Source organism: Pelecanus crispus, chromosome 1, assembly GCF_030463565.1.
Source record: "Pelecanus crispus isolate bPelCri1 chromosome 1, bPelCri1.pri, whole genome shotgun sequence".
NCBI lineage: Eukaryota > Metazoa > Chordata > Aves > Pelecaniformes > Pelecanidae > Pelecanus > Pelecanus crispus.
This window is the reverse complement of record NC_134643.1, coordinates 55,627,185-55,650,454: the sequence shown is the minus strand read 5'-3', so window position 1 is coordinate 55,650,454 and position 23,270 is coordinate 55,627,185. Positions and strand designations below refer to the sequence as shown.

The 23,270-nt window shown below is 50.7% G+C and overlaps 6 protein-coding genes across 6 annotated transcripts; 2 read left to right on the top strand and 4 right to left on the bottom strand.

Moving 5' to 3' along the window:
- Positions 1-1,599: 1,599 nt before the first annotated feature.
- Positions 1,600-2,265, bottom strand: LOC142593000 (histone H1.01-like). The gene has a single exon (XM_075706013.1). It carries the CDS (start codon positions 2,263-2,265, stop codon positions 1,600-1,602), a length of 666 nt encoding a protein of 221 aa, XP_075562128.1.
- A 6,492-nt stretch (positions 2,266-8,757) lies between these two features.
- On the top strand, positions 8,758-9,115 carry LOC142596596 (histone H4). Its single transcript, XM_075725812.1, has one exon. The coding sequence runs from the start codon at positions 8,758-8,760 to the stop codon at positions 9,067-9,069; it is 312 nt and encodes a 103-aa protein (XP_075581927.1). The 3' UTR covers positions 9,070-9,115.
- A 1,066-nt stretch (positions 9,116-10,181) lies between these two features.
- Positions 10,182-10,659, bottom strand: LOC142594334 (histone H2A type 2-C). Its single transcript, XM_075717057.1, has one exon. The coding sequence runs from the start codon at positions 10,657-10,659 to the stop codon at positions 10,270-10,272; it is 390 nt and encodes a 129-aa protein (XP_075573172.1). The 3' UTR covers positions 10,182-10,269.
- A 944-nt stretch (positions 10,660-11,603) lies between these two features.
- LOC142594935 (histone H3) lies at positions 11,604-12,014 on the bottom strand. Its single transcript, XM_075721443.1, has one exon. It carries the CDS (start codon positions 12,012-12,014, stop codon positions 11,604-11,606), a length of 411 nt encoding a protein of 136 aa, XP_075577558.1.
- Positions 12,015-13,469: 1,455 nt separating this feature from the next.
- Positions 13,470-13,977, top strand: LOC142594318 (histone H2A type 2-C). The gene has a single exon (XM_075716946.1). The coding sequence runs from the start codon at positions 13,470-13,472 to the stop codon at positions 13,857-13,859; it is 390 nt and encodes a 129-aa protein (XP_075573061.1). The 3' UTR covers positions 13,860-13,977.
- A 973-nt stretch (positions 13,978-14,950) lies between these two features.
- Positions 14,951-15,351, bottom strand: LOC142596572 (histone H4). Its single transcript, XM_075725757.1, has one exon. It carries the CDS (start codon positions 15,349-15,351, stop codon positions 15,040-15,042), a length of 312 nt encoding a protein of 103 aa, XP_075581872.1. The 3' UTR covers positions 14,951-15,039.
- Between the last annotated feature and the right edge of the window lie 7,919 nt (positions 15,352-23,270).

Genomic DNA, 23,270 nt, shown 5'->3' with positions numbered 1-23,270 from the left:
GAGCTCAGTAATTTGGCCTGTCGGAGTGCAGGGATATGGCCCAATAATTTCAGCAGAAAAGTGTGATGTGTATGCAGGTTTATATGTTATCTAGAGGAAGAGGTCATAAATCCAAGCAAGGACTGAAAAGTCAGATGCACCCTAAGAGGCAATGCAGAGGAAGAGTAAGAACAGTGTTTCAGGAACAGGGCTTAAAAACAGAGGCTTTATTTTGTATTTCTGCCCCTTTTAGTACAGAGATTTAGGACATGGACAGTCTTTGCAAAAACACGAATACCGGTGAAATCCGATCCCACCATTTCTCCTCCCAAACTGCAGGGACCCCGTTTCTGGGTAATCCCTTCAGATATATGAGGTTAACAGCTACGGACTTGAGATCAGCTATCTTTGTTGAGAGTTGAACAGGTAATTCCATGAAATTCCCTGTTCTCCTGACAGCTGGGGAAGCGGTGGTACCAGCACTATGACTAAAGTGAGGAAACCACCTCTCCCCCCTACTTCTGCCCTACTCCGTCTCACTGCTGGCCCCCAGGCAGAGCTAAGCGGAGCGAAGGGCATCTCTGGAGCACAGTAAAGGCGACGGAAGGAGGGTACGGTCGAGTCACTGGGAAAGAGGGGCGGCTGCAGATTTGGGGGGGAGGGGGGCAGGCGGGAGGGAGACGCGCGGGAGGCTCCGACCCCCGCGGGTTCCTACCGCTCCCAGCGCTGCCTCCGAGCGGCTCCGCTGCCAAAATGAGCCCCCGGCACCCGGCTAAGAACCCAGCCCAGCAGCTCCAAGGCGGGAGACGTTCAGCACCGAAGTCGAGGACCTGCGGGCAGCACCGAGGACTGCGCAAAAGGCAGCTCCGCGCCTCTCGGACCCCGCTCGCCCTACGATTTCCAGGGAAGGGACGAGTTTGCAAGGCACAGACCTGGACTGGGAGTGAAAAAGCTGCATAGGAAGGGAGGCGAGCACGTACCCAGGAAGTTCACGAGCCTCTTCCGCCGACTGAGGAGGAAAAAAAAAAAAAAAAAAAAAAAAGCGGAGCGTCTGTTTGACCCGAAAACTGCCGTGCACCAGAGAAGCCCGAGAGTCACGGCCAATCTCTGGGCAGCGCGGGCTTTTCGAAAGGGGTAGAGCTCCGGGGGGCGGGCGGCAGCGCTTCCGAGCGCGGGTCTTCGTCCCCCGGCTGATCGGAAAGACTGCGGGGAGCCCCAGCACCCCGCCACCCCCCCCCCCCAAGAGCCGGGGTGCCGTGAGCGGTACCCAAATTCCACCGGGACTTTGGACTCGCACCGATTTCCTGCGGCTCACGGGAAGCTATTTGCACCCACCCCCGCGGGGGTGTGCAGAAATGAGCTGTACGGCGGTGAACGCTGCTGCGGTGCTGCCCGGCACCTACGGAGAAGAGCGCGGAAGTTTGTGCTGTTATCGGATGGACCTTAATGAAACAAGAGCAGTGCCGAAGAAGGGCAGTTAAAATCGCGCGCACACACACACACACAAACAAGAAACGTAAAAAAAAAAAAGTGTTTCAGCTCTTTTTAGGAAAGCTTGGGTGGCTCTTAAAAGAGCCGTTGGGTTTATCTGCAAGGCAGACGGGATTTTTTCAGGATCATTTATTTCTTCTTGGGCGCTGCCTTCTTCGCCTTGGCCGTTTTGGGCTTGGCTGCCTTGGGCTTCACCGCCTTCGCCTTGGCCGGGCTCTTCGCTGCTGCCACCGCCTTTTTGGGCTTGGCAGCCTTAGGCGCCTTCTTGGGGCTCTTGGCCGCTTTCTTGGCCGCGGTGGCTGCCGGCTTCTTCGCTTTCTTGGGGCTCTTCTTTGCTGTCACCGCCTTCTTGGGCTTCTTGGCGGCGCTGGCGGGCTTCTTGGCCGCCGGCTTCTTGGGCTTGGCCGCGGCTGCCCGCTTCTTGGGGGCTTTTTCCTTCACTTCTCCCGGCTTCTTGTTGAGGCGGAAGGAGCCGGAGGCGCCGGTGCCCTTGGTCTGCACCAGGGTGCCCTTGCTGACCAGGCTCTTGAGTCCCAGCTTGATGCGGCTATTGCTCTTTTCCACATCGTAGCCGCCGGCGGCCAGCGCCTTCTTGAGCGCGGCGAGGGAGAGCCCCTTGCGCTCCTTGGAGGCGGACACGGCCTTGGTGATCAGCTCGGTGACGCTGGGGCCCGCCGGCTTGCGGGCTTTGGAGCCGCCCGCCGCCTTCTTCGGCTTCTTGGCGGCCGTAGCCTTGGCCGGAGCCGGAGCGGCGGCGGCGACGTCGGGCGCGGCGACGGGAGCGGTCTCGGACATGGCGGCTCCTGCGGACCCGGGGCGAACAAAAGCGGCGCTGCCGCCACCGCCCCTTTTATAGCGGCGCGGCGCGCGCTGATTGGTGCGCTCCTCCCCGCCCCGCCGCCGCGCCCGTTGTGTTTCTTCCCGGTCCAAAAAGGGCTTTTTCCTCCCGAAATGTACTGCCGATGCCCCCCGTTTCCTCTCCGGCCGGGAGGGGGGCGTCTGTCCTACCAGCTAACCGAGTTTCCCGTTGGAAGGAGCAGAAATGAGGGAAAAGCGGCCCCAGAAACTCCGCGGCGTGGAGCTGCAGAGACCTCGGGAGAGAGAAACTTTCGATTTATCTTTTAAATTAAAGTAATGCCATCAGCTAAATGGACCCAGCCGGCGTGAAATCCTGTGCTTTAGAAGGTCCTGTGCAGAGCAGGACAAAAAACAGAGTGCTTTGAACCGCTGGCCTCCGAGTAAATTAATATTAAAGCCGAGCAAGTAACACAGCTTCTCCCCATGGTCCCGGACGCGGATGCAGAGCCGGCTCCCTCGGCCGAGCCGCTTCCCTCCGAAATCACACGATCCCCCTCAGTGTCCCTTCAGCGACCCCGGAGCCTTAGCTAATGCCTTTTGGGGAGACGTTTGGGCTTTAGCAGCGTGTTTGAAAGCCGGTGTTACTTTACGCCTGCCCAGGTATGTCAGTGGAACAAAACACCGACGTGCCCCTTGAAGGCTGATGTTTTCTGTCATTGCACCTTCAAAGTAACCGTAACGCCGTCGATTTCGTTTGTGAGGTTCAGGATTCAGAAAGTTGCAGTTGCAAGATACCGTTTTTAGTCTTAAAACTTGTAAAAAGTACTTGTCTTTCCATCGCGATCTATTAAAATTGATTGCGAAATAGAAGCTGGGGTGTAATGGAATTTAAACTGGACGGGGAGTTAAAGCTGGAAATGCGGTCCTTTGAGGGTATGTTCCGTAGTCAGGACACTTTATTATGCAAAACTGAGTATTCTAATGAATGCATGTTGATGCTGTAAGTATTTTGCTTTGATAACAGCATTTGGTGATTCACCGCTTTGCTCCATTCAGAAATAAGACAAGAATTTACACCTTTTCAAGAGGGTTCCTTCCCCGGATCAGTGGCAGCTCCATATTCCAAACAATGGATGAAGTCTCACTTTCTTCCCTCATTTTCAATGGCATGTTGCTTTATTTTTAACACGAAACTGTTAACAGCCTGCCTGCGATAATATTGTGTTTCATACAGTAGTACCAGGCTATCATCAGCTCTTAAAAACGGGTGAGCAGATCTATTCAGGGCTAAAAGAAAGTGTAACGGGGTGAATGAAATGACCGTAGAACGTAGAGTTCCCGCTGCCTGGGACTGTGAAAATATAAAAATACGCTGACTTGAAATATCGAGAATATTCGAGAAATATTATATTCTTTTCTGAGTACGCGTGCTTAACTGAAAATGTTAAAGGGCTACAATCAAAGCAAGGACTAGAATTATACTAGTAATGTAACACGCCGGTATTTTTCCTCTGCTTGGAGGTGAAATGTGGGAAGAAATACAGCTTTGTGTGGTCTCCCAGCGAACGCATTTCAACCTGTAAAACGAAGGTAAATATGTGTTTTGGGTGATCTGGCTGCGATAACGAGCATGACAGAACTGCAAAGTGTGAGACTGCAGAACTGTGCATTGTGTGCTGATTAAACAGAGACTTTTGAAACGAATTTTATTGCCCATTTTATCTGATGGTTATTTCCTGTAATGGGGGAGGATTAAGGTCCTCAGTGACATGACTGAGTACTGTATCAGAACTGCTGATATTCAGAGGAGATTTTTTCTAAACTACTAGTAGTGACCCCATGGTAACAAAGAACGGAGATTTCAAGTCCTTCCGGAGGCAGTGGAGCTAATATTTTGTAACTCTCTAGTCCACTGATATCTCTATATAAGTGGTCTGTTTGTTTCAAGCTATTCACGTTTAATGATAGATTTCTGTCAGTTCTCTGGACTTGTACAACGAGGAATATTGTCATCCTTACCAGTCTTTGAAAGATCCCTAGTAATCTTTTTATTTCTTTCAAATTCCTTAAGGCAGAAAGGGACTCTGAGATTCCTGGAATTAGAAACAGAACATTCACTTTTTTGCTTTCATTGTCATGATTGTTTCTTGACTGACTTGGAAACCTGGAAGTGTTTAGAAATTTGATTCTGATCTCTCAAGCCCATCATTGCTCCATGTAAGATACATTTCTGTACATCAGAGATTATCCCCATCCACTATGTGAGACATTTGTGATGAAGAAAACATGGATTGGCAGTATCAGGCTGTGTGTTTTCTTAAGAAAAAAACATTATGGTCTCCCCTACAAAGTAGGTCAAATCAAAGGTTGGCACAAACCAGAAGACAGGAAGGGCAGACCTGAGTGTTGAAGCAATTTACAGATCATTTGCCTCCCTCTGACTCTTTTGTTCAGTTTGATTCTGCTTTTGGATATTCAAGCATAATATCCTAGAACTATCCAAGTATTTGGATTGTAATCGAGTAGGTGGATTTTAATTTCTCAGCCACTGTAGACTAAAATTTAATTTTTCACTGTAGAATATGACTCAAAACAGAGAGCATGTGCTCAATACAGGAACTTGGTGAATTTATATAGGTACAGCAAGAAGGCTTCCCCAGGCTTTGATATTCCACTATTTCTTCAGGCAGAAGTTGTGTTTGGGTATTGCCACTGCATCCACCTTTCCTTCATTTTTAGAATCAACAACTGTCAGTAAAATACTGAAATATTTTACTAAAATGTTGTTATTTTCTTTTGAAAGAAACACTTGTACTTTTGAAATAAACACTTCAACGAATTAGCACAGGCCTATGGACAGATTCTACACAGAATTTCTTTAAGAGGTTACTAGGAAAAAAATGAACCATTGACAGGAGAATGTGTCTGGTTCAGATTCTGCATCAAACCCCCACATCTGCTTTGGATCATTTCTACTTTATGTAGACAGCTTACTGAAACTGGACATCTACCCTTGCTCCTATTTCAAGGAAGAACGGGGTAGGTAGTAGCAAATGATTGTTGCCCTGTGTTTTAATGTCCTCTTTCAAAGCTGACACCAAGCACGGGTGTTCTAATGTTCAGTGAATCATGAATCCCTGCTCCCTTCTGCTTAAAAGAGTTATAGGCTCCCATTGTTTTCCTCTGTACCTGCTGACATTTATTTTCCTAAATTACTAGGAAAATAAAAATGTCCTATAATAAATGTTGATGCAATATTTTCATTACCACCATGCACAAATGAAGAGCAGTCAATTTCTTCACCATGAATTTTGGCTTCCACAATGGCAAGGCTCTTGGCTTGGTTGTAGAGAGATCTTTTTTATTCTTCTGACAAGTTTCTAGCTATAGGCCATAGCTCATGGTAAGATATGCGCTACGAAATGTTCAGAAGAATTTTTATTCAACATTTGAAAGACATCTCAAAATCATATTTTTTTCATACAACACAACAGGCCTCATTGGCAGGAAATGGAAACATTTTTTATATCACAGAAACACCATTCAAATACAGATTAAACTACTTCTTTATCTTCCAGCCTTTGTACACTAGCACACTTGAGGAGACATAAACCCTGCTGCTCAGCATGCAGAAGCTCCAATGGATTGGAACTTTTCATTTTTCTTTTTCTCTCATATGGAGCAAGAGAAGTTTCTGACACAGCATTAGACCTAACAGATGTTGCTGGCTCAGTGGCACAAGGATGAGAATGATAAGAAAGAACAATTTACACTTAGCTGACAGTATAGATCTAATAATAAGTATGGGCTAGAAAGAATAATTTTCCAGGTTACAGATTCCCAAAGCTGATTGAGGAATGAGGTGACCTACAGTGTTTCTCAAAAACCGTATTAGAGCTCCTTCCCAAATTGCAGGGTTAGGATGTGAACGGGGCCTTCTTGCCTACAAGCAACTGGCACTTATTGCCCTTTGGAAACTCCAAATGTGGCACAAGCAGATAACATTTTGGTATAGTAGTGAGGGAAGTCAAGGATGTTTGCAAAAGTCCTAATGCACTTGGAATTTTTTTTTTTCTTTTCCTCCATGTCACAAGAATAGTTCGTGGAGTTCCCCACCTCCATTGATACCAGTTAGTTTAATTCCTATTGCTGTGTAACAGCCCAAGCTCTAAGAGCTACTTTAGACCAATCTCTAGATATTTCTACACTGAAAGGAATGTCTCTCTGCCTGCTTCAAAGCCTATTAAATCAATACTGTATTTTTAACATAAAAAAAAAAAAAGAATTTGTAACATAAGTATATACTTTGGGACTTTTTTTTCCTTTCACTTTCTATTATGCTAACATAAAGTGTTGATTGCCTCTTCTGCTAAAAGAGACTTACATTCCTCCTCTAATTCTTGAAGCTCCTCTCATCCTTAATATCACGGTGATGAACCTTTTAACTGAGCATTTACATAACACAAGAGAACGATTTACCTACAACCTAATGGCTGCAAACTGACAGTGAAACATCAAGGTAAAGCAGTCAAGTGAGCTTTCACTCAGTTTTTGGTGCCTGGAATACGCACCGAAACCCCCAAAATTCAGGGGACACTGTGTCCCAGCAGCCTAAATCCTGCTGATTTGTTATTTTGTGAAGATTTTAAACCTTGCACATATAAGGAGATTACCAGGTGAATTCTTCAGCATGTTCTGAAGTAGAGAGAGTGGGGGAAGATAATCAAGTGAGTCATAACTGAGTGGAAATGTTATTCAGGAAAGTGTCATATACAACACGTGTGAAACATTGCTTTCTAAGGCTCCGCATATTTGAAAGTGTTTAGGGGCATATACAGGAAGAAAGGCCAGGACAGCCCTTTCAAAGTGATTTCTACTGTTTGCTGGAGATGGGAGTTATTTTGAAATTCAGTTTACAGCTGACATGCTCATATTTCACATCTTCAATGCTGGTCCTCACTGATGAAATATAAAGAGGTCAACTTTATGTTTGTAAGGTATAAATCAGAAAATCAGCCGCATAAAAATATTTTTATGCTGATTTTCTGAAAAATAAAAGAAAAACCAAGAACCAAACCCAAAACTATGTCTCTAGGCTGATGATTTATGAAGGTAAGAACCTAAGAAGAAAATTGTAGGAACAACTTGAATGGAGGTAACCTAAAAGAACAGGGAAGAGAATTGAGAAAAACTGTAAGAAGTGCTTTCAGAATTTTCACGGATATTTAATACCATATTTGCTATAGTTAGCCTACTGTTTTATAAATTCTTAACAACTGGCCATTATTTTCTAGGCAATATATATTTCTTTTCATATGGAAAGCTGTCTAAAAGAGTTCTGGGGCATATGTAGGCCCCAAAACCATGGCTAAAAAAGGTAAATGGGAGAAAGGAAAATAAAATCGATGTATTGTTTCTGACAATCATATTGACTGCAAATTCTACCTGTTTCAGGTAGCTTATAAAGCAGTCATGTTCATTCCCTGTATACAGTACCCAGCATCAAAAGAACTAGAGATTGAGAGTTCAAGGATTTAGTACCATGTACAAAGGAAAACCAAACCAAACCATAAGATCTGTGTCCATTCTTGGAAATAATTAGCACTCTCAGCAGTAGGGTAAGTTTTACACAAATATTGATATGCAGAAGACAAATATGAGGTGCTGCACGCATAGCAATACAGTAACATTCAAAATATTCATGAAAACACCGTTAAAAAGAGCAACAAGAATTGAAAGCCCAATAGATGCTCCTAAAACTTAGGTCAACTTGTCGAAGAAGTATTAAGAAAAAGTTTGAACAAAACGAATTGATGCCCAGCAGATGGCAGGAGAGAATAAGACCCACGACGTTAAGCAATGCAGGTCGCAACCCTTTCCACCACCGCTGTCCCGGGCGAGCACAGCACCAACATGCTCGAAAGGCACCCGGGGGCCGCAACGGTCACGCACCCTCTACGGCTTCGGCGGCTAAAACGTTCTGCTCCCGGACCATCTCGAGAACCCAAAGGCTCTTTTAAGAGCCTTGCGGCCCCCGCGTCCCGGAGGACGGGCGCGCTGTGCCGAGACCCGGAGAGGCAGCTGAGCGGGGACCCGCCGCCCACAGAGCCAGGCGGCCGCGGGGCTGCGCTCGGCCCACAGAGACCGAAGGTCTGTGCGCCGCCGCCCCGCCCGGGGCGGGGAAGGGGAGGCGGGGGGAGGCGCCGTGAAACGGCGCTGCAGGGGCGCCGGGACTGGGGGCGGGCGAGCGAGGCGGAGGCGGAGGCGGAGTCGGAGTCGGAGGCGGGGACTGGGGCGGCGAAGCCGGCGGGGCCGGGGCCGCAGCCGCGGGGAGGAGCCCGAGAGCCGCGACGGGCGAAGGCCCGGCCCCGCCCCGCCCCGGCCGGCGTGCCCGCCCCTGCTCCCAATCAGGTCGGCTCGCACCGCATAAAGGCCGCCGCGCGGGCAGCTGCGGCTCACAGCTCGGAGCAGGCAGAGACAAACGGCAGCATGTCCGGCAGAGGCAAGGGCGGGAAGGGGCTCGGCAAGGGCGGCGCCAAGCGGCACCGCAAGGTGCTGCGCGACAACATCCAGGGCATCACCAAGCCGGCCATCCGGCGCCTGGCTCGGCGCGGCGGCGTGAAGCGCATCTCGGGGCTGATCTACGAGGAGACGCGCGGCGTGCTGAAGGTCTTCCTGGAGAACGTGATCCGCGACGCCGTCACCTACACGGAGCACGCCAAGAGGAAGACGGTGACGGCCATGGACGTGGTGTACGCCCTCAAGCGCCAGGGACGCACCCTCTACGGCTTCGGCGGCTAAAGCTTTCTGCTCCCCGACCATCTCGAGAACCCAAAGGCTCTTTTAAGAGCCACCCCACGTTTTCTTTAAAAGAGCTGTATTGTTTTGCTCCATTTTTTGTAGTTGTTCTCGTATTCTGTTTTGTTTCTTCTCTAGTCTCTCCTTCTCCTTCTTCCGCCCCCCCCCCCCCCCCCCCCCCCCCCCCCCCCCCCCCGCGTTTGTCTTACCGTGCTGCAGCCGGACTGCTCAGCTTTGCGTTTTCGGCTCTGGTTCCCCCTCCAGCGCCCCCCTGCCGCGTCATGCCCCTTCCCCGCTCTCCTGCCTTCCCTTTCCTTCCTCCTGGGAGCCGCTCTCGGAAGAGCTCGTTGGGGCGCTCCGCCCTGCAAAGCGAGCGGCGTGCCGCGTGCCGGTTTGTGACTCTTCCCGAGGCATTTACCGATGCCAGGGAGTGCTGGAAAGTGCCGGGGCCTGCAGGGCGAGCCTAGTGCCTCCCTTTGGCGACTTCGTTCGGAGAAAACACGGGCCGAGGGAACGGCCCCCCTGCCCCAACAAAATGAAGGCAAGAGGCAAAACTCGGCGCTATCTCGCCAAGTGCTCCACTGCAGGGCGGCGGATCCTTCGTTTCCCCCCTGCCCGCTCATGCCCGAAGGGTTCAGAAACGGCACTGACCGCACCGGGTTGGCTTGAGCCGGCGGGGCGTGGAAGGGGGCTCCTCGCTCTTGCGCGGAGGGGGGAAGGAGGGGGGGGGGGCGGAGCTGGCGGCCGCTGTCGCCGGGCCCCGTCTCCGGCGGCGAACGGGTTAAGCGCCCTCGGTCTTTTGAAAAGCCCGCTCGGGCGACGATTGGCCCCGAGCGATTCCGCGCCGCGCACAGCCCGCGCTCCGCCCCGCGGGCGCGCACCGCCAGCCTGGGAAAGCAGCGCGATGCCCGGCCCGCCCGCCCGCCCGCCGGGGCGGAGGTGCGGGACCCCCGAGGAAAACTCAGACTTCCCGGCCGCACCCGAGCTCTCCGGCACAGCCAACCGCCCCGCGGCGGCTACAGTAGGGGAGAGGCCCCCCCCCGTCCGCTAAAGAGCCGACCCTCCTCCCGCGGGAAGCGCCCGCACACCGCTCCCCTGCCGCCCGCTCAGCAGCGTCTCAAGCTCCTTCTCGACACTGTGGGTGGCTCTGAAAAGAGCCTTTGGGTTTCGCTTCTGTGCTCGGGACGATCCCCCGGGCCCGCTTTACTTGCTCTTCGCCTTGTGGCTCTCCGTCTTCTTGGGCAGCAGCACGGCCTGGATGTTGGGCAGCACGCCGCCCTGCGCGATGGTCACCTTGCCCAGCAGCTTGTTGAGCTCCTCGTCGTTGCGGATGGCCAGCTGCAGGTGGCGCGGGATGATGCGCGTCTTCTTGTTGTCGCGGGCCGCGTTGCCCGCCAGCTCCAGGATCTCGGCCGTCAGGTACTCCAGCACGGCCGCCAGGTACACCGGGGCGCCGGCGCCCACCCGCTCCGCGTAGTTGCCCTTGCGCAGCAGCCGGTGCACGCGGCCCACGGGGAACTGCAGCCCGGCCCGCGACGAGCGCGACTTGGCCTTGGCACGCGCCTTCCCGCCCTGCTTCCCGCGGCCCGACATCCTCGCTCGCTGCTGCTGCTGCTGAACTCCCACCGCCACACACAAACAGCAGGTGAGGTACCCGCGCCCTGGGGCCCGCCTTTATATCCCCTCCCTTTGCGCCGCCGGCGGCTCCTGATAGGCCCAGGCGCCGATCGGGCAACGCGCACCCAATGGCGGAGCGAATCTCGTTCTGACCAATGGCGAGGGGCGCAGCGCCCAAAGGTCTCCGCCCGCGCTCTCGGAGCGGCCAATGGCGAGGCGGAAGGGGCGGGATTCAGCGGCCGGCACCGCCCGGTCGTGGCAACGCTCGCACCCGCCGCCGCCGCCGCCGCCGCCCGGACCCGCGGGGCCGCGCCGTCCCGCGCTTGCTTGAATTTTCACTTTTTTTTTTTTTTAAGCAGCCGGGTCGGCAAAGCGCGGCTTGGGAGGGAGGGCTTGAGGAGGTAGCGAGGCGGCGTGGCTGTGTCAGTGAGCGGGAGTAAAGGCGGGGGGGGGGGGGAGTTGGGGATATTCACGGGATAGAGGAAAGGCGGTACACCTCCGCCCGTTGTTTCACGCTGGGTCTTTCCCCCGCGGGAAGATTTCGCCCCTTTCCAACACCAGCTCACCTCAAAGCTTTCCGACCTTCCAAAACATACATGCATACCCTTCCTTGCATCGGAAAACCGCCACAGCTCGCTCCTTTCTGTAACCCCCTCCCTTCCCAAGCGCACAGGCGAGCGATGCACTCAAACCTGCCTCACTGCGTGCAACGCTTCGCTTACCGCATTTGCCTGATATAGAAATCTTAGTTTCAATAAAGCGAATTTTAAGAAAAGTTTGTAGAGCATAATTAGCAAAAAAACCCAAAACCTCAACGCAGTAGTGTCACAGCTCTTTTTATTGTGTATGGAGTGGCTCTTAAAAGAGCCTTTTTGTTGGTTAAAATATTTTTTCAAAATCCATGGTAATGCTGTAACCGTTTACGCACGTTCACCGCGGATGCGGCGGGCCAGCTGGATGTCCTTGGGCATGATGGTGACGCGCTTGGCGTGGATGGCGCAGAGGTTGGTGTCCTCGAAGAGCCCCACCAGGTAGGCCTCGCTCGCCTCCTGCAGCGCCATCACGGCCGAGCTCTGGAAGCGCAGGTCGGTCTTGAAGTCCTGCGCGATCTCCCGCACCAGCCGCTGGAAGGGCAGCTTGCGGATCAGCAGCTCCGTCGACTTCTGGTAGCGCCGGATCTCGCGCAGCGCCACCGTGCCGGGCCGGTACCGGTGCGGCTTCTTCACGCCGCCCGTGGCCGGCGCGCTCTTGCGGGCCGCCTTGGTGGCCAGCTGCTTGCGGGGCGCCTTCCCGCCCGTCGACTTACGCGCCGTCTGCTTCGTGCGCGCCATCGCTCTCAAGCGAAAAAGGCAGCTAACAACGGCGAGGAGCACTGACAAGTTACTGCCTGTAACCAGGGAGTATATATAGCACCAGTCCCTTCTCTGATAGGCGGATGGGAGGATGGTGAGCCTCATTGGTGGATTCAAAGTTTAAAAAATCCCGCCAGTCGCAGGTACCCGCCTCCCCTTGTACTTCTTTGTTCTTGCTGTCTACGGTGTGCCGCCTGAAAAAGCCATTCTTTTATCACTATATTTTTTTTACGATTTCCGGAGTCCCTTTATATAGTACTGATTTTAAAATTTTTTAGACATTGTGTGAGTTAATTATTAAGGCTTCCTTTTTTAAGAAGAAAAATATTTTTTTCTATTCACGGTGAAGTTCCCCCTATTTAAAATGGGTATTTCCATGCAGAGTTAGTAAACATAAAATTACTCCTAAAGATATAGGAATTTTTATTTAAACACGTGAAAATACGTGACAGAAACATTGACAATATGAAAAAGAGAGAAGAAGTGAAAAATGATGGCAATTAGAAAAAAAAAAACATTGAAAAGAATACTTAAAAACAGGATATTAGAAAACATGATCTGCATCAAAGAATGAAAAAGATCCACCACTTTTAGGCTATATTAATACTCCAAGAATACATCAACTGTACTAAGGAAATGCGGACTAGAGTATGAGTACAGAAATCAAATGCGGTAAGCGAAGCGTTGCACGCAGTGAGGCAGGCGGGCGCAGAGGCGGTTTGAGTGCATCGCTCGCCTGTGCGTTTGGGGAGCGGGGAGGGCGGGACAGAAAGGAGCGAGCTGTGGCGGTTTTCCGATGCAAGGAAGGGTATGCATGTATGTTTTGGAAGGTCGGAAAGCTTTGAGGTGAGCTGGTGTTGGAAAGGGGCGAAATCTTCCCGCGGGGGAAAGACCCAGCGTGAAACAACGGGCGGAGGTGTACCGCCTTTCCTCTATCCCGTGAATATCCCCAACTCCCCCCCCCCCCGCCTTTACTCCCGCTCACTGACACAGCCACGCCGCCTCGCTACCTCCTCAAGCCCTCCCTCCCAAGCCGCGCTTTGCCGACCCGGCTGCTTAAAAAAAAAAAAAGTGAAAATTCAAGCAAGCGCGGGACGGCGCGGCCCCGCGGGTCCGGGCGGCGGCGGCGGCGGCGGCGGGTGCGAGCGTTGCCACGACCGGGCGGTGCCGGCCGCTGAATCCCGCCCCTTCCGCCTCGCCATTGGCCGCTCCGAGAGCGCGGGCGGAGACCTTTGGGCGCTGCGCCCCTCGCCATTGGTCAGAACGAGATTCGCTCCGCCATTGGGTGCGCGTTGCCCGATCGGCGCCTGGGCCTATCAGGAGCCGCCGGCGGCGCAAAGGGAGGGGATATAAAGGCGGGCCCCAGGGCGCGGGTACCTCACCTGCTGTTTGTGTGTGGCGGTGGGAGTTCAGCAGCAGCAGCAGCGAGCGAGGATGTCGGGCCGCGGGAAGCAGGGCGGGAAGGCGCGTGCCAAGGCCAAGTCGCGCTCGTCGCGGGCCGGGCTGCAGTTCCCCGTGGGCCGCGTGCACCGGCTGCTGCGCAAGGGCAACTACGCGGAGCGGGTGGGCGCCGGCGCCCCGGTGTACCTGGCGGCCGTGCTGGAGTACCTGACGGCCGAGATCCTGGAGCTGGCGGGCAACGCGGCCCGCGACAACAAGAAGACGCGCATCATCCCGCGCCACCTGCAGCTGGCCATCCGCAACGACGAGGAGCTCAACAAGCTGCTGGGCAAGGTGACCATCGCGCAGGGCGGCGTGCTGCCCAACATCCAGGCCGTGCTGCTGCCCAAGAAGACGGAGAGCCACAAGGCGAAGAGCAAGTAAAGCGGGCCCGGGGGATCGTCCCGAGCACAGAAGCGAAACCCAAAGGCTCTTTTCAGAGCCACCCACAGTGTCGAGAAGGAGCTTGAGACGCTGCTGAGCGGGCGGCGGGGGAGCGGTGTGCGGGCGCTTCCCGCGGGAGGAGGGTCGGCTCTTTAGCGGACGGGGGGGGCCCTCTCCCCTACTGTAGCCGCCACGGGGCGGTTGGCTGTGCCGGAGAGCTCGGGTGCGGCCGGGAAGTCTGAGTTTTCCTCGGGGGTCCCGCACCTCCGCCCCGGCGGGCGGGCGGGCGGGCCGGGCATCGCGCTGCTTTCCCAGGCTGGCGGTGCGCGCCCGCGGGGCGGAGCGCGGGCTGTGCGCGGCGCGGAATCGCTCGGGGCCAATCGTCGCCCGAGCGGGCTTTTCAAAAGACCGAGGGCGCTTAACCCGTTCGCCGCCGGAGACGGGGCCCGGCGACAGCGGCCGCCAGCTCCGCCCCCCCCCCCTCCTTCCCCCCTCCGCGCAAGAGCGAGGAGCCCCCTTCCACGCCCCGCCGGCTCAAGCCAACCCGGTGCGGTCAGTGCCGTTTCTGAACCCTTCGGGCATGAGCGGGCAGGGGGAAACGAAGGATCCGCCGCCCTGCAGTGGAGCACTTGGCGAGATAGCGCCGAGTTTTGCCTCTTGCCTTCATTTTGTTGGGGCAGGGGGGCCGTTCCCTCGGCCCGTGTTTTCTCCGAACGAAGTCGCCAAAGGGAGGCACTAGGCTCGCCCTGCAGGCCCCGGCACTTTCCAGCACTCCCTGGCATCGGTAAATGCCTCGGGAAGAGTCACAAACCGGCACGCGGCATGCCGCTCGCTTTGCAGGGCGGAGCGCCCCAACGAGCTCTTCCGAGAGCGGCTCCTGGGAGGAAGGAAAGGGAAGGCAGGAGAGCAGGGAAGGGGCATGACGCGGCAGCAGGGCGCTGGAGGGGGAGCCGGAGCCGAAACGCAAAGCTGAGCAGTCCGGCTGCAGCACGGTAAGACAAACGCGGGGGGGGGGGGGGGGGGGCGGAAGAAGGAGAAGGAGAGACTAGAGAAGAAACAAAACAGAATACGAGAACAACTACTAAAAAATAGAGCAAAACAATACAGCTCTTTTAAAGAAAACGTGGGTGGCTCTTAAAAGAGCCTTTGGGTTCTCGAGATGGTCGGGGAGCAGAAAGCTTTAGCCGCCGAAGCCGTAGAGGGTGCGTCCCTGGCGCTTGAGGGCGTACACCACGTCCATGGCCGTCACCGTCTTCCTCTTGGCGTGCTCCGTGTAGGTGACGGCGTCGCGGATCACGTTCTCCAGGAAGACCTTCAGCACGCCGCGCGTCTCCTCGTAGATCAGCCCCGAGATGCGCTTCACGCCGCCGCGCCGAGCCAGGCGCCGGATGGCCGGCTTGGTGATGCCCTGGATGTTGTCGCGCAGCACCTTGCGGTGCCGCTTGGCGCCGCCCTTGCCGAGCCCCTTCCCGCCCTTGCCTCTGCCGGACATGCTGCCGTTTGTCTCTGCCTGCTCCGAGCTGTGAGCCGCAGCTGCCCGCGCGGCGGCCTTTATGCGGTGCGAGCCGACCTGATTGGGAGCAGGGGCGGGCACGCCGGCCGGGGCGGGGCGGGGCCGGGCCTTCGCCCGTCGCGGCTCTCGGGCTCCTCCCCGCGGCTGCGGCCCCGGCCCCGCCGGCTTCGCCGCCCCAGTCCCCGCCTCCGACTCCGACTCCGCCTCCGCCTCGCTCGCCCGCCCCCAGTCCCGGCGCCCCTGCAGCGCCGTTTCACGGCGCCTCCCCCCGCCTCCCCTTCCCCGCCCCGGGCGGGGCGGCGGCGCACAGACCTTCGGTCTCTGTGGGCCGAGCGCAGCCCCGCGGCCGCCTGGCTCTGTGGGCGGCGGGTCCCCGCTCAGCTGCCTCTCCGGGTCTCGGCACAGCGCGCCCGTCCTCCGGGACGCGGGGGCCGCAAGGCTCTTAAAAGAGCCTTTGGGTTCTCGAGATGGTCCGGGAGCAGAACGTTTTAGCCGCCGAAGCCGTAGAGGGTGCGTGACCGTTTTTAAGGTCATGATGACCATGTCTCAGTAGTTCTGTGGTCACATCGCAAGGGCTCAATGGTAATATTGAGAACTGGCTGCTAAATGTAAGAACTTACAGGCCACCCCTGTGGCTCTATGCTAGTATTTGGCTCATGCTGTGAAGCATCAGGAAAATCACTTCTGTGCCTTCACCTCAGACCAGAAAGAAGCATGCATGTTTTTCTCAAAGCCGGCTATGCCTGACTCTCAGTCTATAGCATCACTGGTGATTCTGCAAAGGGCTTTTTCAGCATAGAACTCGAGAAGGCCCTTCATTTTCTATCCTGTGTCTGGAATGTTGCTTCATACCATGTCCCAGACATCCTGGTCATGTTCAAGAAGCATTATATTTCCATTTAGATCACTGCTACGAACTGGATGAAAATCAGTCATGCATGTCAAATGCACAACAAAAAAGGCTACCTCAGCTATGTGCATGTGTACCTCCATGTTTTAAAGGCCTGACATCATTCTGAGTGCATAGATACTCTTGCTTTCATGCAATATGTTTTCCTTTTACCAGTGTACATTGCCAGTGACATTTCTCTCTGTTATTTTGGTAATACTTCAGGACTCTGAAAATCAGTCATCATGACTGTTAAATCCATGCCTCATTTCTGCTGGCTATCCTTGCAGTCCTCCTTTTTCTAGCTCAGGGCCCACTGGGGCTATGAGATTAGCATAATTCCAATATGGAGAGATGTGCTCATCATGGCCGAATACACACACCATTATCCACACAGACACAGAGGAGATACTTTCAAGATGAAGGGCTCAGAGAGACCTTTGTGAACTCTGGCAAGCCTTTGTCTTGCTGACATTGGCATTTGGTTCTGCCTCAGTCAGAGTGACTCCAGGAGGGAAGGTCTGTGTGAGTGATTGGATCTAAAAGTATAATGGTGAGGTAATTCTTTCCCAGTACCTTTCAGCTCTGATATTTTATATAGCAATGTCTCTGCCTGATCCTGAAGACTCCTGATTTTTTTTTCTCTGTTCTTTCAAATGATTTGTCATTCCCTCTGCTTCAAATATATTCTCTTCAGCTACAGAAAAAGGGGGTTCAATTCACTCTCTATGTCGCTTGCCACTTTGTCCCACTTCATCTACACCATAGAAAGCATGTTTACCCAGCACCATTTTATAACACACACAGAGGACACTTAACTGTATATAAATGAGATTCTCCTCTATGAAAGGGATACACACCATGTAGTATACATTTCCTATTTGTCCACTCCCACCTAACCTGTTCCTCAGCCTGTTATAATTTGTCATGCTAAAGCCACATCCTAATGCATGAAAAATTAGAGCTGCTATATCCAGAGAAAGCAATCAATAAACACGCAGGAGAAAAATCCATTCAGAGCTCTTCAATTCAAAGACATCCCCGCTGACTCAGTGAGTCCCTAGCCTACAAATCACTAGGACCTAAAGCATCATTTTGACGAGATATCAGTTATTTTTCTTACAGTCTTTTTTACTGGCCTCTGTTACAGATGGGATATTGGCCCAGATGGAAGTTTCCTGTGAATTATTCAATTCTTCCAGTGTTATGATCATAAGTGTCTGTCCAGAATGTAATTCAAAGGGCAGCACAATCTCAAGGCTGTCCAACTCATATTGTCCATTCATTTCTCCGTATTCTGGATCCCTGCTGATATTCCTAACTGCAGAAACAAGTTGTACTACTACACTCTGATTCTTCCTCTGTCCTTTCCCAGAGTTAGGGCTTGTGTGTCCCCAGTACTAGCCCAATAGATCATGAGCTAGTGTCTCCTTCAACACTGAAGAGACAATAACCAGGTGACGGAAAAAAAAAAAAAAAACAACCCAAACCAGAGCTAAGACAATTCACCATGTTAGAAGAATAATCACATGTTGTAAAATGAAAAAGGAAAAACCTAAAACCCAAGAGTTTTCAAGTATAAGAACCTTTTCTTTTCATTAGTGTCAAATGCAAACAAACATTCCTGTCCTCATCTAGTGATGTCACTGACAGCAATAACCCTTGAAAGCCTTTCCATGCACTCAACATGCCAAGGCCTGTTTTCTTCTAAAGAGTTAATAAAACAAGCAGAGATTACACCGTTGCCTCCACTTAAGTTTTTGTTCAACTGTTGAGCCTAAACCCTTTTCTTATCTTTTCTCTTTTTTCTTTCTATTCCCCCTCCCCAGAAGATGTTTATATAAATGAACATGCATTAGATCTGGACAGTTAATATCAGATTAATTACTCAAATGTTTACCTTATTGATCAGCAGGCCCTTTTCTCAGCAGCTTTGGGTAATTTGGACTATTAAGTTTCCTTTCTTGTAGGTGCCTCTCATTGCAGTTTGGGATTTCTCTTTACTTACCACCTCTATACAGCTGGTCACAGCCTGGTCCCTGCTCCTAGTTGCTCAGTGCTGGCTTTGTGTGCTAGTTTTGTTAACCGTACAATTAAATGTAAGATGTGACAAACTACTAACCTCAAACAGCACACAAAAGTTAAACTTGTTATTCTACTCCTTATTTCATGCACAAATCAACCAAAACTTGATTGCATTTTCAGTGTCCAAACCAGAAAAAAACTATGACAGAAACACCAAGACTTAGACTTAATATACTTATTATGGAAGCCAATCCTTCTTTCTGGGACCAGATCATACAAGGCAAGTTGCAGGCAAAATAGATGAAATATATTCTTCTTGAATGTGCCCACACTTTATACACATACTCTCATGAGCCTGTGAAGCCAGATTCCTGACTTCCTAACTGTCTGATAGCAGGAGTTCTGAGTGACTGGCCCCATTTGTATATTGCAGGGAAATTCGGGCACCAGCCTGCCCTTCCAGTGCCCCTGGCAGTCTGGACGACATCCTAACCCGGGACAGTGCCGCTCTGGCACCAGCCCATGGACTGCACAGCTGCAAAGCATGTACTGCAAAAAACATAAGCTACAGCACAGCACCCTTGCACACTGAACAACTCTTCAAAACCTTTTTGTTCCCTTCTGTGGAAAGACAGCCAGCCTATATTACTGGCACCCAAGTACTACCTTGTGATACTCCTACTCTAGAAAGATGGCACAAACAGCCTTGTCTGGAGCCAGTACCTGTTTCACCCCCACACCTCTGAGGAAAACTGGCAAGGCAGCATCACTTAATAAGAGCACCTTCATATGGTGTGTGACACAGTGCTTTGGCTGTCATCGATGGCAGAAGTCCAGCCTACACAGTGTCTGGGTGTCACCATCACTGCCTGTGTGGAAAAAAAATGGGTTACCTGCCAACCCAAATGTACCCAGAAGCTTGTCACATCAGGGCCTGGGGTATCACCAGCCAGGGAGATGGTGGATGGCAGACCAGCTGTGCATGCACTACATGCCCAAGGACACTTTGTCCCTCTGTAGGTACCAAACATGGTTTCCCTCCCTCTTACCAGCATTCACAGGGAGCACTGGCACATAAATAGGAAAAAGTTGAGGGCAGAAAGCACACAGAAGTGCCGGGGTGTTGTGGGGAGGAAGAGTGGGTTGCTCAGCATTGCTCTGTGTGGGCTGCTCGCTACTCCGAGCAGCCAGGCTTCAGTGCTGATAGCCAGGCTGCTCTGAAAGGACAGTGTAGCGGCACCCGTCCTTGGTGGAATTCACTATTAAACACAGGTGAAAGAGAAGCACTGTCAATTCAGGAGGAGACAATTCCTTTGGGGAGCCATGGCTGATAGAGCTTCTGTTGATGGCTTCTGTTAATGTGGCTTACCATTCATGGACCTCAGGGCCTGAGGTCCTCAATCGCTGGTTGATGACTACATTCCAAGTATGCCAGGGTGGTCCAGAAGTCAGTTTGTCAAGTGCCTTAGGTTAGTTTTAGAACACCTAAGTACTTTAAGACATAAGTAATTCTGTTCTTTGATATCTGACTGACAGTGATGATCTTTGCCTGTGTGTGAGAAAAGTAAAAGTGTTTTAACCCAGCAAATTCCCATACAGTGGAGAACAAAGTACATCTTTTTACCTCATTAGCTATTCTGGGAAGGATTTTGGTCACCTGCATTTTTGCTGAGTTTTTTTTCACTTTCCCAGGAAGGGCATCCTTCCCAGTGCCTCCTAACTATGGACATATCCAGGTTTTGGACTATAGGTTTTCAATTGCCAAATGACATGCCATGGCAATGATGAAGGGAGGCCACAATAGGTGCCCCAACCTTTAACCAACAGTACAGGGAGGAGTGTGCAACATTCCAGGAAGCTGAGTCGACAGGGACAATCATCCGCTGCCCTACCCTATTTGTCCTGCCCACTATAGATGCTCAGCTATACACTGGATTTAAAAGGCCTTGTGTGGCCCCATTACACTTAGGAGTCTTAACAACAGCGGCAGCAGCAATATTAGTATTATGTAGGCAGAGACTTGTTTGCTGAGCTGCAACGAGTTTGTAGTTTGGTAGGTACCACTTTAAAATTGCTTAGCTAAGGGTTAAAAGCTGTTAAACTGTGCTGGCTGGTTTGATCGCACGATCACACATACTACATTTGTAACTCAGATGAAGGATGAAGTCACTGAGGGCAAGTAAGGCATGGGTGTAACTGTAATAGGAGTGTAATCACGGTTGCAGAGAGTATTTACACCTCTTTCCTGTGGAACGTGTATGCGGGAGTGCGGCGCATAATCTAAAGGCCTTCTGCTAAATCTCTCTGGAAATTGTCACTTGAAGGAAGGAGAGGGGCTGTGATGCACAGGCATATCAGCTGTACTTCCTCCAGCTGTCTAAGAATGACTGACCACGGTACTCACCTACAGCAGGTAGAGCAGCCCATTAGCCACATTTGCGTGGCTAGCTCTCATGCTAATGCCTCCTAACAAAATTGCTTGAGAATAACTACCGTGCTACCTCTCATTATTGCAAACATATCTAAATATAAACCAGAGCTCATTTTCTTAGGAACAAGTACTGGCAGGTCCTAAACTGGAGATGGGAATGTTTGATAGCTCTCAGCTCTCAGATGCAGCGCCAGCCCTTGGCTGTGGTTCATGTGTCTCCTTGCTCATGCCAAGAGGTCTTAATAGATAACTGCAGAAGTTGGACAGATCTGGGTATCTGCAGGGAAGTGACTTGCAGGGTTCAGATTGCAATCTTATGCAGGTTTGTGATGCAGTGTGGACTGCTGGAATGCCCATGAGGTGAGAAGGACTGAAGTCATTCAGATGTAGTAGACATTACAGTGATGCTCTCCCCAAAAGTATCTCTGGAGATCCTGATATCACTCTCCTCTTTTAATGAATGATGAAGTTTTCCTGCCTCCAGTCTCATTGGGAAAGCCAAACTGCATGTCAGAGTCTATGTGGCACCTTCTTCATGAAGTTTTTCTACAATACCCTATACCTAGACCAGGATTATTTCCTTTTCTCATTTGCTCCACTGGAGGTGAAACTGCCATTCCTGCCTTTTGTATAACCCTTCACCACATTTTTTCTTTGCCTGAATACATCTGTCCATACATTCTAAACTACTTGCTCCAGAAGAAACTCTTTTTAAAATTGCCAAATGCACTTTAACTTTCCAAAATTTTGTTCTTGCATGTATTTCTTTCATGTAGAGAAGAACATGTGTTCCAAGCAGCAATTCTGCATCACTAAAGTTATTTTATGTGTTTTCTGCAAAGCCATTAAAAAAGAAAGATCAGAGCTTCTGTCTGTGTCATAAAATTTCTGAAGTTACTTCAATTTATTTTAAGATAGTAGACCATAGCTGTTGGAGATTAGAAATGGCTACACATATTATTAGCTACCCCTCTTGGGAATGGGGAGAAGGTAGCAACTGCTGGGAGAAAAGCCAGGCAGAGAACTGCGATGGTGACCACTTTAGCCACCTCAATTTCAGCCAGCAATAAATGTGAATCAACACTCTGTGAAGCCACAACTGAGGGCTGGAGTATTTAAATCTCCTCCAGTGAAGGTTACCAAAGTAAATGTTTATGAGTTCAAAATAACAAGAGTAGGCAACATGAGTTTTAATTTTGCTGACATGTCACTCATAGTCTATGCTTTTCCTCTGTCTATGTGCTATGAAGTGTCTTGGTAGCTGCTAAATGTCATCTCTTCCCAATGTTGCTACTTTATTTCACTATGTAGTCAAGTCAACTGAAAGTCTCATTCATTGATTTACAAACACTTTTAGGATAGAGGCTTAAAAATACATATTTATTTTACTTCAGTTTTAGTAATTTGTGAAGGTATATCTTCAATATACCCACATCCACTCCAATTTATTTCATTCCTCTATCCTTATTTTATGTTACATAACTTTCACAAACAAGACCCTGAAAGTCCCAATTTGATTAGCCCTTCCCTCAATTATTTTCCTGTTGAAGCATTACAGAGCTCAGGTGCACTTTTCCTGCAACCTTTTTTCTGATATGTTTTTCTTATAGGCTGGAGGTTGCAATTTTTCCCTTCATTGCATTTATTCATAGTTTCATATTCATTGAAACACAATTTTACAGCAAACTAAAATGTTTTCATATTACATGCATATTTAGTATTCACAAATCAGCCACTGTAAATGAAACAATGAGGTGGATCTAGAATTACACTTACCTAAAACTACCTATTAATACAATCTGAAATTGGGTTGGTAATATCTACTTAAATTCTGTGTTTACATTATATATTTGCTTATAGCAAAGGAAATCAGAGGGCAGGGCTGAAGCATAGTCTTTGTGATTGTTAAATAACTACAAAAGGCAATGGATAATATGCTTGTTTATAATCAGGTACAGATTCATGAAATATTATTCCAGAGCTCTGTTCTGTTCAGCATATTACATCACCTTCAACCAGATACCAATATTGATTGAATTCTTCCTGGTTCTTCAGGAACGACCTATGGCCTACCTCTCCCCTTATTAAAACTCAGGTTATCACAAAGTGCTCTAGTTTTTGTCCTGAAAGCATTTCCTCATTTCAGTGATGGCCGTGAAATGCATAAGGAAGAATTAGGTGGGTTTTAGTTAGAGTGGGAAGAGAATTCTGAATTGGCTTTAGATAAACATTTGCATAGACATACTGTGTGAGAAGTGTTAAAAAAAAAAAGCCCAAAAACCCAACAGTAATATGCTTTTAAATTCTACTACGATTAGAGAAAATACATAACAAGATAATAGTGTCTGGGCAAGAAGAGCATAACTACTAAACTGTTACGCTAGCCCTTGCACATCTTAAATTACTAGAGAGACAAAGATAATTTCAGTAAATATCACCAGAAGTTTAGGAGCTTGCTTTCTTTTACAAAGATGCAGTTTTGTAACATCAGATATCAAACGACTGTTTCCTTGAGAGTGGCATGCAACATAAAAAGCAAATTGCTTGGTTTAC

Coding starts and splice junctions, on each gene's coding strand:
- LOC142593000 (XM_075706013.1), bottom strand. CDS start 2,265: ATGTCCGAGACCGCTCCCGTCGCCGCGCCCGACGTCGCCGCCGCCGCT.
- LOC142596596 (XM_075725812.1), top strand. CDS start 8,758: ATGTCCGGCAGAGGCAAGGGCGGGAAGGGGCTCGGCAAGGGCGGCGCC.
- LOC142594334 (XM_075717057.1), bottom strand. CDS start 10,659: ATGTCGGGCCGCGGGAAGCAGGGCGGGAAGGCGCGTGCCAAGGCCAAG.
- LOC142594935 (XM_075721443.1), bottom strand. CDS start 12,014: ATGGCGCGCACGAAGCAGACGGCGCGTAAGTCGACGGGCGGGAAGGCG.
- LOC142594318 (XM_075716946.1), top strand. CDS start 13,470: ATGTCGGGCCGCGGGAAGCAGGGCGGGAAGGCGCGTGCCAAGGCCAAG.
- LOC142596572 (XM_075725757.1), bottom strand. CDS start 15,351: ATGTCCGGCAGAGGCAAGGGCGGGAAGGGGCTCGGCAAGGGCGGCGCC.